Source organism: Poecile atricapillus, chromosome 27, assembly GCF_030490865.1.
Source record: "Poecile atricapillus isolate bPoeAtr1 chromosome 27, bPoeAtr1.hap1, whole genome shotgun sequence".
NCBI lineage: Eukaryota > Metazoa > Chordata > Aves > Passeriformes > Paridae > Poecile > Poecile atricapillus.
In genome coordinates, this window is record NC_081275.1 from 1,904,605 (window position 1) to 1,923,819 (window position 19,215).

General features: G+C 50.1%; 1 protein-coding gene across 2 annotated transcripts in view; it reads left to right on the forward strand.

Annotated features, from left to right (window-relative positions):
* The window catches only part of MLLT6 (MLLT6, PHD finger containing), a 35,214-nt gene that overhangs the window by 576 nt on the left and 15,423 nt on the right, over positions 1–19,215 (forward strand). The window contains exons 2-11 of one of the 2 annotated variants that reach the window (XM_058858099.1): positions 3,864–3,943; positions 4,925–4,979; positions 6,266–6,375; positions 7,866–7,969; positions 9,531–9,624; positions 10,432–10,539; positions 11,702–11,800; positions 13,911–14,085; positions 15,273–15,833; positions 18,686–18,861. In XM_058858099.1, the coding sequence (XP_058714082.1) occupies positions 3,864–3,943; positions 4,925–4,979; positions 6,266–6,375; positions 7,866–7,969; positions 9,531–9,624; positions 10,432–10,539; positions 11,702–11,800; positions 13,911–14,085; positions 15,273–15,833; positions 18,686–18,861 (1,562 nt within the window). The remainder of the gene's footprint in view (positions 1–3,863; positions 3,944–4,924; positions 4,980–6,265; positions 6,376–7,865; positions 7,970–9,530; positions 9,625–10,431; positions 10,540–11,701; positions 11,801–13,910; positions 14,086–15,272; positions 15,834–18,685; positions 18,862–19,215) is intronic. The other variant, XM_058858100.1, reaches the window with a different exon arrangement.

A 19,215-nucleotide genomic window follows, 5' to 3' on the forward strand; every position in this document is an offset into this window, starting at 1 on the left:
CCTCCTCCCGCTGCTCCCGGCCGCACGGGCCATTTGCATTTTAAATGACTCCGAGCCCGCCCCCAGCGCTCGGTAGCGGGCCCGGAAAGTTTCTCCCGGGCTCGGGGAACGGAACAAAATGCGGGTTCCGATCGGTGCTGGCGGCCGGCCCGGGGCGCGGCGGGGCCCGCTCGGTGGCTCCGGGACCCGCGGAGGGTTCGGGGCCGCCCGGGCCGCGCTCCTCGCCCGGCTCTGCCATCCCGGCCATTTCCCGGAGCGGCTCCCGCTCCTCCTTCCCGGAGCTCGCGGTGTCCGTGGGGCCGGCTGTGTCCGTGGGTCCGGCTGTGTCCGTGGGTCCGGCTGTGTCCGTGTGTCAGGTTCTGCCCGTGGGGCCGGTTCTGTCCGTGGGTCCGGCTGTGTCCGTGTGCCCGGCTGTGTCCGTGGGGCCGGTTCTGTCCGTGGATCCGGCTGTGTCCGTGGGGCCGGTTCTGGCCGTGTGTCCGGCTGTGTCCGTGGGGCCGGTTCTGGCCGTGTGTCCGGCTGTGTCCGTGTGTCCGGCTGTGTCCGTGGGGCCGGTTCTGTCCGTGTGTCCGGCTGTGTCCGTGGGTCCGGTTCAGTCCATGGGTCCGGCTGTGTCCGTGTGTCCGGTTCTGGCCGTGGGTCCGGCTGTGTCCGTGTGTCCGGCTGTGTCCGTGTGTCCCGTTCTGTCCGTGGGTCCGGCTGTGTCCGTGGGTCCGGTTCTGCCCGTGGGGCCGGTTCTGTCCGTGGGTCCGGTTCTCTCCGTGTGTCCCGTTCTGTCCGTGGGTCCGGCTGTGTGTGTGTCCCCTCTGTCTGTGTGTCCCCCTGTCCGTGTGTCCCCTGTCCCTGTGTCCCCCCTGTCCGTGTGTCCCCCCTGTCCGTGTGTCCCCCTGTCCGTGTGTCCCCCTGTCCCTGTGTCCCCTGTCCCTGTGTCCTCCTGTCCCTGTGTCCCCCCTGTCCGTGTGTCCCCTGTCCCTGTGTCCTCCTGTCCCTGTGTCCCCCCTGTCCGTGTGTCCCTCTGTCCCTGTGTCCCCCTGTCCCTGTGTCCCCCTGTCCCTGTGTCCCGTGTCCGTGTGTCCCCTGTCCGTGTGTCCCTCTGTCCGTGTGTCCCCCCTGTCCCTGTGTCCTCCTGTCCCTGTGTCCCCCTGTCCCTGTGTCCTCCTGTCCCTGTGTCCCCCTGTCCCTGTGTCCCCCTGTCCCTGTGTCCCGTGTCCCTGTGTCCCCCTGTCCCTGTGTCCCGTGTCCGTGTGTCCCCCTGTCCGTGTGTCCCCCTGTCCGTGTGTCCCGTGTCCGTGTGTCCCGCTGTCAGCCTCCGGGCTTGTGGCCCTCGGGCTCTGTTGCTCTCCCTGTTTTTGGCGCGTCCGTGGCTGCAGCCCCGGCCGGTGACCGAGGTGACCCCACGGATGACCCACGAGGTGACCCCACGGGTGACCCCACGGGTGACCCACGAGGTGACCCCACGGGTGACCCCACGGGTGACCCCACCAGGGCCGTGCTCTCCCACCCCGAGCCCTCTGGGCTGTGGGCTCAGGGATGTTTGGGGTGAAGGACCCCAAATCCCACCCGGGGTCACCTCCCGCTGTCCCCTCCGCTCCCAATGTCCAGCCTGGCCGGGGACACTCCCGGGGTTCCGGGGACACTCCCGGGGTTCTGGGGACACTCCAGGGGTTCCAGGGACACTCCCGGGGTTCTGGGGACACTCCAGGGGCTCCAGGGACACTCCAGGGGTTCCGGGGACACTCCCGGGGCTCCGGGGACACTCCCGGGGTTCCAGGGACACTCCCGGGGTTCCAGGGACACTCCCGGGGTTCAGGAGCAGTTCCAGAGGGTCAGGAACAATTCCAGAGGGTCCAGAGCAGTTCCAGAGGGTCGGGAGCAGTTCCAGAGGGTCGGGAAAAATTCCAGAGGGTCGGAAACAGCTCCAGATTTTCAAGAACAGTTTCAGATTTTCAGGAACCGTTTCTGAGGGTCAGGAAGAGTTTCAGATTTTCGGGAACAGATCCAGAGGGGCAGGAACAGTTCCATATTTTCCAGAACATTTCCAGAGGGTCGGGAACAATTCCAGAGGGTCCAGAACAATTCCAGAAGATCAGGAACAATTCCAGAGGGTCGGGAACCATTCCAGAGGGTCGGAAATAATTGCAGAGGGTCCGAAGCAGTTCCAGAGGGTCGGGAACAATTCCAGAGGGTCAGGAACAATTCCAGAGGGCCCGGAACAGTTCTAGAGGGTTGGGAGCAGTTCCAGAGGGTCGGGAATAATTCCAGAGGATCGGGAGCAGTTCCAGAGGGTCGGGAACAGTTCCAGAGGGTCGGGAGCAGTTCCATATTTTCCAGAGCAGCTCCAGATTTTCAAGAACAGTTTCAGAGGCTCAGGAACCGTTTCAGAGGGACAGGAAGAGTCTCAAATATTCAAGAACAGTTTCTAAGGGTCAGGAACAATTCCAGAGGGGCAGGAACAGTTCCATATTTTCCAGAATATTTCCAGAGGATCAGGAGCAGTTCCAGAGGGTCGGGAACAGTTCCAGAGGGTTGGGAGCAGTTTCTAAGGGTCGGGAACAATTCCAGAGGGTCAGGAACAGTTTCAGAAGATCAGGAACAATTCCAGAGGGTCGGGAGCAGTTCCAGATTTTTAAGAACAGTTTCAGATTTTCAGGAACCGTTTCTGAGGGTCAGGAAGAGTTTCAGAAGATCAGGAACAATTCCAGAGGGTCCAGAGCAGTTTCAGAGGGTCGGGAGCAGTTCCAGAGGGTCGGGAATAATTCCAGAGGTTCAGGAACACTTTCAGAAGATCAGGAGCAATTCCAGAGGGTCGGGAACAGTTTCAGAGGATCAGGAAGAATTCCAGAGGGTAAGGAACAATTCCAGAGGGTCAGGAGCAGTTCCAGAGGGTTCGGAACAATTCCAGAGGGTCGGGAAGAGTTCCAGAGGGTCAGGAAGAGTTCCAGAGGGTCGGGAACAATTCCAAAGGGTCGGGAACAATTCCAGAGGGTCAGAAATGGTTCCAGAGGATCGGGAGCAGTTCCAGAGGGTCGGGAACAATTCCAGAGGGTCAGGAACAATCTCGGATCCTCGCTCTGCCCCCATGGGAAGCTCGAGGAGTTGATTTGGGGTTTTGGGGGGCCCTGCAGGATGTGGGGATTCCCTTTTGGAGCCCGGCCCAGCCCCTGCGGCTTCGGGGAGGTTTTTATTCCCAAAATAACTCAAACCTCAACAAGGAACCCTCGGGGCTCCTCCCGCACCCATCTGGGGAGGGTTTTATTCCCAAAGGGAAAAAAAAAAAAAGGGAAAATGGGGAAAACGGGGAAAGAAATGGGAATTTTGGGTGGGATTCTCTCCGGGATAATTCCCCTCCTGGTGCCAATTAGGATTTTAATCCAAATTATGTCTTTGGGGTTCCATAAAATCCATCAAAATCCACATTTTTTTCATTCCTGGATCAGCAGTGGGAGGTGAGAGGTGAAGAATTCCCGACTGGTTCCATTCCAGTTTGGGCCAGATTTCCAGGAATTCCAGGAATTTTTCATTCTGGGCATGGAATTGAACAAATGAATCCCCAGAATTCCTGGGAAGAGCTGAACTGACCGGGAAAAAGTGAATTTAAAATGTTGTGGATGCAATTTCTTTTTATTTTGGAATCACGGAATTCTCGGGATCGGAAAAGATCTTAAAGCTCATCCGGCTCTTCCATGGACAGGGAATTTTCCAGGCTGCTCCAAACGTTTTTAAATCCCTGAGAAATCAACAATAAATTGATTTAATGGTTTAATGGTTTAATCTGGAATTTAATTTAAATAAATTAAATAAAATAAATTTAATTTAATGGTTTAATCTGGAATTTTTATTTTTTTTGCCTTTTTTTTTCCCAGCTTGTTATGGAATTGTCCAGGTTCCCACCGGCCCCTGGTTCTGCCGGAAATGCGAATCCCAGGAAAGAGCAGCCAGGGTGGTGAGTATGGAAAAATCCTGGATGGAATCCGAATTTTCATAGATTAATTTTCAATTGTGGCAATTAACTTTGAAATGGATTGATTGAGTTTCAATTGTATCCATTAATTTGGAATTTTAAATTCCTATTTTATCCACAGAATTGGAATTTTTTATGGGTTAATTTTCAATTGTCTCAATTAATTTTTGAATTTAATGAATTAATTTTTCATTCTGTCAATTGAATTTCTATTTTATCCACCAAATTGAAATTTTCATGGGTTAATTTTCAATTGTGTCAATTAATTCAATTGTGTCACTTATAATTAATTAATTGTGTCGATTATTAAGTTTCAATTGCATCAATTAAATTTCTATTTCATCCACGAAATTTCAATTTTTATTGATTAATTTTCAATTGTATCGCTGAGCTTTTAATTTTACTGATCAATTTTCAATGTAATAGATTAATTTTGAATTTTATTGATTAAATTTCAATTGTATCCATTAAATTTCTATTTTATCCAGGAAATTGAAATTGTATTGATTAATTTTCAGTTGTGCCGTTTAACTTTGAATTTTATTGATTAATTTTCAATTATGTCGATTAAGTTTGAATTTTATCGATTGATTTTCAGTTATTACCCGTTAATTTTTAATTTTATTGGTTAAATAAAATATTTCTCCTTATTGATATTAATTAAAATATGAATAAAATAAATTAAAAATTAATAACATAAAATAATATAACATAAAATAAAATAAAATAAAATAAAATAAAATAAAATAAAATAAAATAAAACAAAATAAAATAAAATAAAATAAAGTAAAATAAAATAAAGTAAAATAAAGTAAAATAAAGTAAAATAAAATAAAAATATTGATAAAATAAATTTCAATTGCACCGATCAATTTCGAATTTTACCAATTCAATTTTGCCGTCAATTGGGAATTTTTTTCCCATGAAATTCCCTTCATTTTCCCACTTTTTGCTCCATTCCAGAGGTGCGAGCTGTGTCCCCACAAGGACGGAGCCCTGAAGCGCACGGACAACGGCGGTGAGTATTTCCCGATATTCCCACCCGGAATTCCGCTCTCCGCGATTTTTCCCAACAAATTCACTCCCTGGAAAGGAATTTTTTCCCCACCTGAGCTCGGCTCGGCATCAAAACCAGCCCAAAATTCCGGAATTTTGGGGTTGATCCCGCTGGAATCCTTTCCCGATCCGCGGGATTTTAACGGGATCCAGGCCCCACCCCGGGGGTTTTTCCATGCGGGATTTTCCTGCTGGAATTCCTCGGGATTTCCACGGATCCCAGCTCCCGGCTCCATAAATAAATGAGATTTTCCCTGGATTCTTCTCAGGCACCGTTCCCTGGAGGTTTTCCCTGCATCCTTTTTTTTTGGGATGGAGGATTTTTGGGGTGTCTTTGGGATAAAGGGATTTCTGGGGATGGAGAATTTTTTTGGGATGAAGATTTTTCAGGATGGAGTTTTTTATGGGGATGGAAGGTTTTTTTGGGATGGGAGGTTTTTTGGGATGGAGGTTTTTTTTGGGATGGAAGGGTTTTTTTGGGATAGACACTTTTTGGGATCTTGGGAAGAAAGTTTTTTTTGGGAATGGAGGTTTTTCTGGGATGAAGTTTCCTTCTCATGGAGGATTTTTTTTGGGATGGAAGGAGTTTTTTTGGGGAGGGAGTTTTTTTTTTATGGGACAGAGGTTTTCTTGGCATTGAGGTTTTTTGGGATGAAGGTTTTTTTTTGGGATGCAGGTTTTTTGGGATTCAGGTGTTTTAGGATGAAGAGTTTTTTTGGAATTCAGCTTTTTTGGGATGAAGACTTTTTTTGGGATGCAGCTTTTTTTGGATGCAAGTTTTTTGGGATGTGGGTTTTTTTGGATGAAGGTTTTTTGGGATGCAGGTTTTTAGGGATGCAGGTTTTTGGGATGCAGGTTTTTTTGGATGCAAGTTTTTTGGGATGTGGGTTTTTTTGGGATGGTTTTCTGGGATGCAGCTTTTTTGGGATGAAGACATTTTTGGGATGCAGGTTTTTGGGATGAAGGTTTTTTGGGATGCAGGTTTTTTGGTTAAAGGGTTTTTTGGGATGCAGGTTTTTTGGGATAAAGGGTTTTTTGGGATGCAGGGTTTTTTCAGGAACAGACGCTTCTTTTGGCACAGAATTTTTTTAGGACAGAGTTTTTTTGGCACCAGCAGCATTTCCAACATGTAGGTTTTTTTTGGAACAGCAATTTTTTTGGGACCAAAACTTTTTGGCATGGATCTTTTATTTTTTTTTTTTTTTGGGATTCCTGGACTAAATTCCCATTTTTCCCTTCCTTTTCCAGGCTGGGCCCACGTGGTGTGTGCCCTGTACATCCCCGAGGTGCAGTTTGCCAACGTGCTCACCATGGAGCCCATCGTGCTCCAGTACGTCCCCCACGACCGCTTCAACAAGGTAAAATCCGGGATTTCGGGATTCTGGGATCATCCCAAAACCCCCAGCCACTGGGATTCCCTTAAAAACCAAGGAAATCCCTGCGTTTGCCAGGAAATTTTTGTCTGTGTTCCCCAAATTGATGGAATTTCAGGAATTTCTTGGTGGAATGACTGGAGCTGACTGGATCCATGGAATTTTGTGTTGGATCCTCCATATTTGGATGGGTTTGGGGGAAAAAATGGGAATTCGAGGAATTTCTTGGTGGAACAATCAGAGCTGACTGGATCCATGGAATTTTGTGTTGGTTCCAATGGGACAGTTGGGTTTTGGGGGAGAAAATGGGAATTTGAGGAATTTCTTGGTGGAACAATCAGAACCAACTGGATCCATGGAATTCTGTGTTGGATCCTCCATATTTGGATGAGTTTTGGGGGGAGAAAATGGGAATTTGAGGAATTTCTTGGTGGAATGACTGGAGCTGACTGGATCCATGGAATTTTGTGTTGGATCCTCCATATTTGGATGGGTTTGGGGGAGAAAATGGGAATTTGAGGAATTTCTTGGTGGAACAATCAGAACCAGCTGGATCCATGGAATTCTGTGTTGGATCCTCCATATTTGGATGAGTTTTGGGGGGAGAAAATGGGAATTTGAGGATTTTCTTGGTGGAATTACTGAAGCCAGCTGGATCCATGGAATTTTGTGTTGGATCCTCCATATTTGGATGGGTTTGGGGGAAAAAATGGGAATTTGAAGAATTTCTTGGTGGAACAATCAGAGCTGACTGGATCCATGGAATTCTGGGTTGGTTCCAATGGGACAGTTGGGTTTTGGGGGAGAAAATGGGAATTTGAGGAATTTCTTGGTGGAATGACTGAAGCCAGCTGGATCCATGGAATTTTGTGTTGGATCCTCCATATTTGGATGGGTTTGGGGGAAAAAATGGGAATTTGAGGAATTTCTTGGTGGAACAATCAGAGCTGACTGGATCCATGGAATTTTGTGTTGGTTCCAATGGGACAGTTGGGTTTTGGGGGAGAAAATGGGAATTTGAGGATTTTCTTGGTGGAATGACTGAAGTCAGCTGGATCCATGGAATTCTGTGTTGGATCCTCTGTATTTGGATGAGTTTTGGGGGGAAAAAATGGGAATTTGAGGAATTTCTTGGTGGAATGACTGGAGCCGACTGGATCCATGGAATTCTGTGTTGGATCCGATGGCACAGTTGGGATTTTGGGGAAAAAAGGAGAAGTTTCGTGTATCCCACCGAGGAATATCCCAGAATTTTCATAGAAATCCCTCAGAAATTCCTCAATATCCCAGAAATTCCTTCATAGGAGCGACAACGGCGAGCAGAATATGGGAGGGAGGGAGCGGGGTTGGAATCCTCTGAGCTTAAAAATCCCTCCCGACCCAACGCATTCCATGAGATTTAGGAATTCCTGGAGGCTTTTTCTCATGGAAAACGTGGTTTTTCCCACTTTTTTTCTTTTATTCCCGGATCCCAGACCTGCTACATCTGCGAGGAGCAGGGCCGGGAGAGCAAAGCGGCCTCCGGGGCCTGCATGGCCTGCAACCGCCACGGCTGCCGCCAGGCCTTCCACGTCACCTGGTGAGATTCCCGGGAATTTGCTTCTGGAATGTTCCTCCCCTCCTCATTCCCTGCCCTGGATTTGGGGTGTCGTTCCCCGGGGGTTCTGGGTTTGGGGTTATTTAAGGCTGGAGTTGTCTGTTCCTCCTGGCCTAGGAAGGCCCAAGGAGTTCCCGAAGTTTCCAAGGAATTCTGTCGGAACCAATGGAATGTTCATTCCCCTGATCTGGATTTGGGGTCCAGTTCCCTGAGGGGTTTGGGGTTGATCCCCCCCCGGGGTTATTTAGGGCTGGAATTGTCTCTTTCTCCTGGCCCAGGAGGTTTTTCCAGAGAGTTCTGGAAGTTTGGGAATTCTGTCGGAACCTCTGGAATGTTCATTCCCCTGCCCTGGATCTGGGATCTCATTCCCCGAGGGTTGTGGGGTTTGGGCTTTCCCTGGTTTTCCCTTATTTTCCTGCCAACTTTCCCTGGTTCTTCCTTATTTTCCCATTGATTTTCCCATTTTTTCACTGTTTTCCCACTGATTCACCTGGTTTTCCCTGTTTGTTTTCCCGCTGATTTTCCCACTGATTTTCCCGATGATTTTCCCACTGATTTCCCCACTGATTTTCCCTATTTCCACACCGATTTTCCCACTGATTTTCCCACTGATTTTCCCACTGATTTTCCTGCTGATATTCCCTGTTTCCCCACTGATTTTCCCGCTGATTTTCCGGCTCATTTTCCTGCTGATATTCCCACTGATATTCCCACTGATTTTCCCACTGATTTTCCCTATTTCCCCACTGATTTTCCCACTGATTTTCCCTGTTTCCCCATTGATTTTCCCACTGACTTTCCCTATGTCCCACTGATTTTCACACTGATTTTCACACTGATTTTCTCCACTGATTTTCCCTGTTTCCCCACTGATTTTCCCACTGATTTTCCCTGTTTCCCCACTGATTTTTCCACTGATTTTCCCTATTTCCCCACTGATTTCCCCACTGATTTCCCCACTGATTTTCCGACTGATTTTTCCCGCTGATTTTCCCTGTTTTCCCACTGCCTTTCCCGCTGCCTTTCCCACTGATTTTCCCACTGATTTTCCCACTGATTTTCCCTATTTCCCCACCGATTTTCACACTGATTTTCCCTGTTTCCCCATCGATTTTCCCACTGATTTTCCCTGTTTCCCCACTGGTTTTTACACTGATTTTCCCACCGATTTTCCCACTGATTTTCCCTATTTCCCCACCGATTTTCACACTGATTTTCCCTGTTTCCCCATCGATTTTCCCACTGATTTTCCCTGTTTTCCCACTGATTTTCACACTGATTTTCCCACTGATTTTCCCTGTTTCCCCACTGATTTTCCCACTGATTTTCCCACTGATTTTCCTTGTTTCCCCACTGATTTTCCTGCTGATTTTCCCTGTTTCCCCACTGATTTTCCCACTGATTTTCCCACTGATTTTCCTTGTTTCCCCACTGATTTTCCCACTGATTTTCCCTATTTCCCTACTAATTTCCCCACCGATTTTCCCGCTGATTTTCCCTGTTTCCCCATCAATATTCCCGCTGTTCCCGTTTCCCGCGGCAGCGCGCAGATGGCCGGGCTGCTGTGCGAGGAGGAGGTGCTGGAAGTGGACAACGTCAAATACTGCGGCTACTGCAAATACCACTTCAACAAGATGGTGAGCGCCGGGAATTCCCGGGATTCCGGGACACCCTGTGGCTTTCGGGAATTTTTATTCCTTCCGGGAATTTTTATTTCTTTCGGCAATTCCATTTGTTTCAGGAATTCCGTTTATTGAGGGCGTTTTTATTTATTTAGGGAATAATGTTTTCCCTTTTTCCATCTTTTCTTTCCCCTTTCCCCTCTTTTTTCCCCTTTTCCCTCCTCTTTTTCCCCTTTCCCTTCTTTTTTTCCCCTTTTCCCTCTTCTTTTTCCCTTTTTCCATCTTTTCTTTCCCTTTTCCCACTCTTTTCTCCCTTTTCCCTCTTTTCTTTCCCCTTTCCCCTCTTTTTTTCCCCTTTTCCCTCTTCTTTTTCCCTTTCTTCCCCATCTTTTCTTTCCCCTTTTCCCACTCTTTTCTCCCTTTTCCCTCTTTTCTTTCCCCTTTTCCCTCCTTTCTTCCCATTTTCTCTTTGTTCATTCCCATTTTCCCTCTTTTTTCCCCTTTCCCCTCTTTTTTTCCCCTTTTCCCTCTTCTTTTTCCCTTTCTTCACCATCTTTTCTTTCCCCTTTTCCCACTCTTTTCTCCTTTTTCCCTCTTTTTTTCCCCTTTATCCCTCTTCTTTTTCCCTTTTCCCTCTTCTTTTTCCCTTTTCCCTCTTCTTTTTCCCTTTTCCCTCCTTTCTTCCCCCTTTTCCCTCCTTTCATTCCCATTTTCCCTCTTTTTTCCCCACTTTTTCCCCCTTTTTTCCCCCCTTTCTCCTCCTTCCTTTCCCCTTTTCCCTCTTTTCCCCCTTTTCCCACCTCCCATCCCGGATTCCCTCAGAAGACCTCGCGCCATTCCGGGAGCAGCTCCTTCATCCCGGGCCGGAGGAGCCGCTCGGCGTCTCCCACCCAGGAAAAGCACCTGTCCCACCACGAGCGGCCAAAAAAGGTCAGGAAAATTCCCAAAATTCCCCAAATCCCCCAAATTCCCAGGATTTCCTCAATCCAGGAGGTGAAGGCGGCTTCCAACCTCAAAACCCCGAGGGTTTTCCCCTCGGATTTGAAGTTTCCATGGATAAAAAATTCTGATTTTTGGCCAGCGAGGGGGGATTTTCGGGATGAAAATGAATTTGTGGGAATTTGGGAATGGTTTGGATCAGATTATCCTGGAAAAGGGGTTAAATCCACCTCTGGAAAAGGTTTTTCTGGATAAAGGAATTATTTCGGAGCCAGGTCTGGCTGGGATGGAAATTTTTAATTTCGCTGGTCCTAAAAAACAGCTCCGGGATCCCAGAAATCCAATTTTCCTGGGGTTTGTGTGGGGTTGGTTTTATTCCCAAAAATAGCCCCAAAATCCAGGATTTGGGGTTTTTTTGGGGGGATTTGGGATCTGAGGGAAGTGGGAGAGGAATAAAGGACTTTTCCTGCCCCTGGATGGGTGCAGATTTTGTGAGATCTGAGCTGGAAAACAGCAGGAATCGGGATTTATTTGGATTTATTTATGGGATCTGTGCTGGAAAACAGTGGGAATCAGGATTTATTTGTATTTATTTATGGGATCTCTGCTGGAAAACAGTGGGAATCGGGATTTATTTGGATTCATTTCTGGGATTAACCTCTGGAAAACAATGGGAATAGGGATTTATATGGATTTATTTCTGGGATCTGCCAAATGGAAAACAGCAGGAATCGGGATTTATTTGGATTTATTTATGGGATCTGTGCTGGAAAACAGTGGGAATCAGGATTTATTTGGATTTCTTTGTGGGATCTCTGCTGGAAAACAGTGGGAATCGGGATTTATTTGGATTAATTTCTGGGATTAACCTCTGGAAAACAGTGGGAATCGGGATTTATATGGATTTCTTTATGGGATCTCTGCTGGAAAACAATGGGAACAGGGATTTATTTATGGGATCTGCCTCTGGAAAACTGCAGGAATGGGGATTTATTTGGATGTCTTGATGGGATCTGGGGGGGGGGGGGGGGGGGGGGGGGGGGGGGGGGGGGGGGGGGGGGGGGGGGGGGGGGGGGGGGGGGGGGGGATCTGGCACCGCTCTTCCCAGCACTGGGAATTCCGGCATTCCAGAGGTTCCTGGTGTTTTTTCCAGAGCCGCAAGGACAAGGAGAGGCCGAAGCAGAAGCACAAGAAGAGGCCGGAGTCCCCCAGCAGCCTCCCCCCAGCGCCCCCGGCCGTGGCTGCCGAGAAGGTACCGGATCCATCGGATGGGAAAATCCAGCCAAAAAACTGGGAATGGGCAGGAAAATCCAGCCAAAAAACTGGGAAAAAGGGGCAGCAAAATCCAGCCAAAAAACTGGGAATGGGCAGGAAAATCCACCCAGGAAATCCAGCCAAAAACTGGGGAAAAGGGCAGCAAAATCCAGCCAAAAAACTGGGAAAAAGGGGCAGGAAAATCCAGCAAAAAAACTGGGAATGGGCAGGAAAATCCACCCAGGAAATCCAGCCAAAAAACTGGGAATGGGCAGGAAAATCCAGCCAAAAAACTGGGAAAAAGGGGCAGCAAAATCCAGCCAAAAAACTGGGAATGGGCAGGAAAATCCACCCAGGAAATCCAGCCAAAAAACCGGGAGAAAGGGCAGGAAAATCCAGCCAAAGAACTGGGAAAAAGGGGCAGCAAAATCCAGCCAAAAAACTGGGAAAAGGGGCAGGAAAATCCAGCAAAAAAACTGGGAATGGGCAGGAAAATCCACCCAGGAAATCCAGCCAAAAACTGGGGAAAAGGGCAGCAAAATCCAGCCAAAAAACCGGGAGAAAGGGGCTGTAAAATCCAGGCCAAAAACTGGGGAAAAGGGCAGCAAAATCCAGCCAAAAAACTGGGAAAAGGGGCAGGAAAATCCAGTCAAAAAACTGGGAAAAAGGGGCAGGAAAATCCAATCAAAAAACTGGGAAAAAGGGGCAGGAAAATCCAGCCTAAAAACTGGGAATGGGCAGGAAAATCCACCCAGGAAATCTAGCCAAAAAACCGGGAGAAAGGGGCAGTAAAATCCAGCCAAAAAACTGGGAATGGGCAGGAAAATCCAGCCAAAAAACTGGGAAAAGGGGCAGGAAAATCCAGCCAAAAAACTGTGAAAAAAGGCAGTAAAATCCAGCCAAAAAAAACGGGAGAAAGGGCAGGAAAATCCAGCCAAAAAACTGGGAAAAGGGACAGTAAAATCCAGCCAAAAAAAACGGGAGAAAGGGCAGGAAAATCCAGCCAAAAAACTGGGAAAAGGGGCAGGAAAATCTGCTCCTCCTGCACAAAATTCCAGTTGATTCCCAGAGGGATTTTCCTTCACTTCCCACCTCCAGCGTTTTCCTCCTGCCCCGTTTATTCCCATTTTCCTGTTGTTCCTTGATCTGGTTCCCTCTCTCCTCCCCAAAGCACCCAGTGGATATTCCCTGGAATTCCCTGGAAATTCCCCCCGGGAATCCCTGATCCCATCCCATTCCCAAGGAAATCCCCCGGTGGGATGGAGGTGCTGGGAGCAGCACACCTGAGGCAGGAATCCGAATTCCCCGATGGAATCGCAGCCAAATTCCGGAGGATTTTGGAGCTGGAGACTCGGCTCCCTTCCCTTCGGAATTCCCTGCGGTTCCCTGGGATGAGCCCAATCCCTGGGATCCGTTCCCGGTGCCATTCCCAAGCAGCATTCCTGCTCTGGAGGGAGGAAATTTGGGAAAAGCAGGAAAAAATTGGGGAAATCAGGAAAATTGGGGAGAAGTGGGAAAATTGGGAGAATTGGGAAAATTGGGGAAATAGGGAAAATTGGGGGAATAGGGAAAATTGGGGAAATCGGGAAAATTGGGAAGATCTGGAGAAATCGGGAAAATTGGGGGGAAATTGGGGAAAATGGGGAAATTAGGAAGATCTGGAAAAATCGGGGAACAATTAGGAAAACTGGGAAAATTCAGGAAAAATGGGAAGTCGGGGAAATCTTGAAAAAGTGGGAAAATCAGGGGAAATGGGGAAAATCAGGGGAAATGGGGGGAAATTGGGAAAAATCGGGAAAAGCTGGGAAAAATCGGAAAAATTGGGAAAAATCGGGAAAAATCAGGAAAAAATGGGGAAAATTGGGAAAAATTGGGAAAAATTGGGAAAAATCAGGAAAAATTGGGAAAAATCAGGAAAAATTGGAAAAAATCAGGAAAAATTGGGAAAAATTGGGAAAAATCGGGAAAATTGGGAAAAATGGGAAAAACTGTGAAAAATTTGTGAAAAATCAGGAAAAATCGGAGAAAATCAGGGAAAAAAACAGGAAAAATCGGGGAAAATCGGGAGAATGGGGAAAATCCCGGGGTGACCCCGTGGCCTCCCCCAGGGCTCCGGTGGCCACCACGAGGCTCCCAAGGAGAGCTCAGAGCTGGCCCGGCCCGAGGCCAAGGGCAGGAAATGCTCTGGCCACGGCAGCAGCCACAAGGGGAAGAAGACGGGAAGCGGGAAAAGCTCCGGAGGCTTCGGAACGGCCGCGCCAGGAGGAACCTTCCAGGCGGCGGGTGAGGAGGAGGAGGAGGAGGAGGAGGAGGGAGGAAGGAGAAAGGAGGGAGGAGGAGGATGGGGAAGATGAAGGGGGGAGGATGAATAAGGAGGAAGAGGAGGAGGAGGAGGAGGAGGAGGAGGAGGAGGAGGAGGAGGAGGAGGAGGAGGAGGAGGGAGAGGGGAAGGATGAAGGACAGAAGGAGAGTGAGGAAGGACGAGGAAGAGGAAAGTGAGGAAGAGGAGAGGGATGAAGGAAGAGAAAGAGGAGAGTGAGGAAGGGGAGAGGGATGAAGGTGAAAAGGAGAGGGATGAAGGGGAAAAGGAGAGGGAGGAAGGATGAGAGGGATGAAGGACAAGGAAGAGGAGAGCAAGGAAGGGAAGTTCCTGGTGACAAAAGAGGAGGAAGAGGAGAGGGATGAAGGAGAAAAGGAGAGGGATGAGGGAGGAAGAAGAGGAGCGGGATGAAGGATGAGGAAAAAGAGAGTGAGGAAGGGGAGAGGGATGAGGGAGGAGGAAGAAGAATGGGATGAAGGATGAGGAAGAGGAGAATGAAGAAGGGAAGTTCATGGTGACAAAAGAGGAGGAAGAGGAGAGGGATGAAGGAGAAAAGGAGAGGGATGAGGGAGGAGGAAGAGGAGTGGGATGAAGGATGAGGAAAGAGGAGAGTGAAGAAGGGAAGTTCCCAGTGATGAAGGAGGAGGAAGAGGAGAGGGATGAAGGATGAGGAAGAGGAGAGTGAGGAAGAGGAGAGGGATGAGGGAGGAGGAAGAGGAGAGGGATGAGGGAGGAGGAAGAGGAGTGGGATGAAGGATGAGGAAGAGGAGAGTGAGGAAGAGGAGCGGGATGAAGGAGAAAAGGAGAGGGATGAGGGAGGAGGAAGAGGAGAGGGATGAAGGATGAGGAAGAGGAGAGTGAGGAAGAGGAGAGGGATGAGGGAGGAGGAAGAGGAGTGGGATGAAGGATGAGGAAAGAGGAGAGTGAAGAAGGGAAGTTCCCAGTGATGAAGGAGGAGGAAGAGGAGAGGGATGAAGGACTAAAGGAGAGGGATGAGGGAGGAGGAAGAGAAGTGGGATGAAGGATGAGGAAGAGGAGATGGAGGAAGGGAAGTTCCCGATGATGAAGGAAGAGGAAGAGCAGCACAATGAAGCACCAGCCTCCCCTCCATGCCCTGCTCGCTGCCCTCTGAGCTCTCCCCTTCCCTCAGGCTCCTCCTGCGGCCTTCCCGCCTCCCAGGACCTGCTGCCCTTCCCCAAACTGGAGCAGGAGGACGAGAAATTCCGCAAAGCCTCCGGCTCCGCCTCATCCTCGCGCTGCTCGCCGCTCTCCGAGGCCACCAAGACAGACACCTTCGAGCAGAAGGTGATCTTCTCCGGCTTCGGCTCCGTCATGCGCTTCTCCACCTCGGCCGCCGCCCCGCCGCGAGCCCGCGACGCTTCCCCCGTGGATTACAAAGGTTCCGGTGGTGCCGCGGCCGGATCCGCGGCCGGCCACAAGCGGATGCCGCCGCTGGGCGCCGAGGAAGGCGAAGGCCTCAAGGAGAAGAAGCACAAGGGCAGCAAGAAGAACAAGCACGGCCCCGGCAGGCCCAAGGCGGGCAAAGGCAAAGAGGTCCTGGGGGCTCAGCTGGCCGGCTCCACCTCCACCTCCTCCTCGCCCTTCTCCGGGGGATCCCTGGTCAGCTCCAGCGTCGGGAATTCTTCCCGGAGTTTCGGCCACCCCGGGAGTCTGCCCAGCCTCAGCGTGGAGTCGCCGCTGCTGGGCTCAGGTGTGTCCTCCCTTCAGGGATCCCTGCGTGTGCTGAGGGCCCTTTGCCAGAAAGTTCCGGAATTTTCCAGCTCTTTCCACAATTTTCCTGCCTTTTCCATAATTTTCCAGCCTTTTCCAGAATTCCCAACCCTTTTCCAGAACTTCCCAGGTTTTTCTGGAATTTTCTAGAATTTTCCAGCATTGCCCAGCCTTTTCCATTGCTTTGCAAATTTTTTCCAGACTTTCCCAGCCTTTTCTAGAATTTTCCAGACTTTTCCACAATTTTCCAGCCTTTTCCAGAATTCCCAACCCTTTTCCAGAACTTCCCAGGTTTTTCTGGAATTTTCTAGAATTTTCCAGCATTGCCCAGCCTTTTCCATTGCTTTGCAAATTTTTTCCAGACTTTCCCAGCCTTTTCTAGAATTTTCCAGCCTTTCCCACAATTTTCCAGTCTTTTACAGCATTTGCAGACTTCTCCAGAATCTTCCAGATTTTTCTAGAATTCCCCCACTTTTTCTAGGATTTCCCAGCCTTCTCCAGATTTTTCCAGCCTTTTCCAGAATTTTCCAGTCTTTTCCATTGCTTTGTAGAATTTTCCAGCCTTTCCCAGCCTTTCCCAGCCTTTTCCAGAATTTTCCAGCACATTGAGCCGTGTCCAGACCTGCCTGCACGTAGCTCTGTCCCTTAAATCCATAAAAATCCACATCCTGTTCCATCCTGGCCTTCGCCCGGAATTTCCCCCCCAGATCAGCTTCCCAAAATTTGGGGTGCAGATCCGAGCTGGGAACATCCCAACCCCTTTTGGCTCCTCCTCTCCCGGCCAGGGCTGAATTCCCAGCTGGATAAAACTGGGAATATTCCGGGACCCCACACCGGGGGCTCTCCAGAGTGGTTCCATTTAACCCCCCCTCATATGGAAACAAAACTTCTCATCCCGGTGTTCCCATGTCCAGCGGGGCTGGGAGGCACCAGGAACTCCCAGTAATCCCCAGTAATTCCCAGTGATTCCCAGTGATTCCCAATAACTCCCAGAGCTCCCAGTGGAGCCCCTTCCCTGGACTGGGGAGGGATGCTGGGCTGGGAACTGCTGTGACACCAGGCAGGGAAGGGTTAATGCAGCTGGGAAAGGAGGGGCTCCGACACTGCATCCCGACTGTTCCCAATTCTGACTGTTCCCAATCCCGACTGTTCCCAACCCTGACTGTTCCCAATCCTGACTGTTCCCAATCCCAACTGTTCCCAACCCTGAGTGTTCCCAACCCTGACTGTTCCCAATCCCAACTGTTCCCAACCCTGAGTGTTCCCAATCCCGACTGTTCCCAACCCCAACTGTTCCCAATCCCGACTGTTCTCAATCCTGACTGTTCCCATTCCCGACTGTTCCCAATCCCGACTGTTCCAAATCCCGACTGTTCCCAATCCCAATTGTTCCCAACCCTGACTGTTCCCAATCCCAATTGTTCCCAACCCTGACTGTTCCCAATCCCGACTGTTCCCATTCCTGAGTGTTCCCAATCCCGACTGTTCCTGTCCCGACTGTTCCCAATCCCGACTGTTCCCATTCCTGAGTGTTCCCAATCCCGACTGTTCCCAATCCCAGCTGTTCCCAATCCCGACTGTTCCCAATCCCGACTGTTCCCAATCCCGACTGTTCCCAATCCCAACTGTTCCCAGTCCCGACTGTTCCCAATCCCGACTGTTCTCAATCCCAATTGTTCCCAATCCCGACTGTTCCCAATCCCGACTGTTCCCAATCCCAATTGTTCCCAATCCTGACTGTTCCTGTCTCGACTGTTCCTGTCCCGACTGTTCCCAATCCCAATTGTTCCCATTCCTGAGTGTTCCCATTCCTGAGTGTTCCCAATCCCGACTGTTCCCAATCCCGACTGTTCCCAATCCCGACTGTTCCCATTCCCGACTGTTCCCAATCCCGACTGTTCCCATTCCCAACTGTTCCCATTCCCAACTGCTCCCATTCCCAACTGTTCCCATTCCCGAGTGTTCCCTGTCCCTTCCCGCTTCTTCCAGAGGGGGAGGGACAGGAGGGAATGGCAGCTCCCTGACCCTTAGGAGAGAGAAAAGCGGGAATGGTGACTCCCCAACCTTCGGGATAGGCGGGATAAGAGGGAATCTCTCCATAAACCTCAGGAAAAGTGGGATAAGGAGGAATCTCCTTTCCACAACCCTCAGGATAGTCGAGATAGTCGGGAATGTGCTCTCCCCAACCCTGGGCATAGTTGGGATAGTTGGGAATGTGATCTCCCCAACCCTTGGGATAGTCGGGACAGTTGGGATAGTCAGGAATGTGCTCTCCCCAGCTCTCAGCATAGTTGGGATAGTCGGGACAGTCGAGATAGTCGGGAATGTGATCTCCCCAACCCTTGGGATAATTGGGATAGTCGGAACAGTTGGGAATGTGATCTCCCCAACCCTTGGGATAATTGGGATAGTCGGAACAGTTGGGAATGTGCTCTCCCCAACCCTTGGGACAGTTGAGATAGTCGGGAATGTGCTCTCCCCAACCCTTGGGATAATTGGGATAGTCGGAACAGTTGGGAATGTGCTCTCCCCAACCCTCGGGACAGTCAGGATAGTCGGGAATGCACTCTCCCCAACCCTTGGGATAGTCGGGATAGTCGGGACAGTCGGGAATGTGCTCTCCCCAACCCTCGGGACAGTCGGGAGAGTCAGGATAGTCGGGAATGTGCTCTCTCCAACCCTTGGGATAGTTGGGATAGTCGGGATAGTCGGGACAGTCGGGAATGTGCTCTCCCCAACCCTCAGGATAGTCAGGATAGTCGGGAGAGTCAGGAATGTGCTCTCCCCAACCCTTGGGACAGTGGGGACAGTTGGGAATGTGCTCTCCGGCAGGGATCTACACGAGCAACAAGGACCCGATCCCGCTGGGCGCGGCGCTGCGGGCGGCCTGCAGCACCCCGCTGCCCTCGGCACTGCTCCCGCTGCAGGGCGGCGCCGGCCTGGCCCAGCTGGGCCGAGCGCCCTTCGCCAGCTCCATCCCCGCCTCCGCCGCCGGCTCCACCACACAGGTAACCACGGAAACGGCCGGGATCCGGGATCCGGGACCCGGGATCCAGAGCGGACAGGGAACGGGAGGGATTGGGATGGTTTGGGTTGGGATGGTTTGGATTGGGATGGTTGGGATTGGGATGGTCTGGGATGGGATTGGGTTGGGATGGTTTGGATTGGGATGGTTGGGATTGGGATGGTTTGGATTGGGATGGTTGGGGTTGGGATGGTTGGGATTGGGATGGTTTGGGTTGAGATGGTTGGGATTGGGAGCACTGGGGATTGGGATGGTTTGGATTGGGATGGTTTGGATTGGGAGCACTGGGGATTGGGATGGTTTGGGTTGGGATGGTTGGGATTGGGATGGTTGGGAT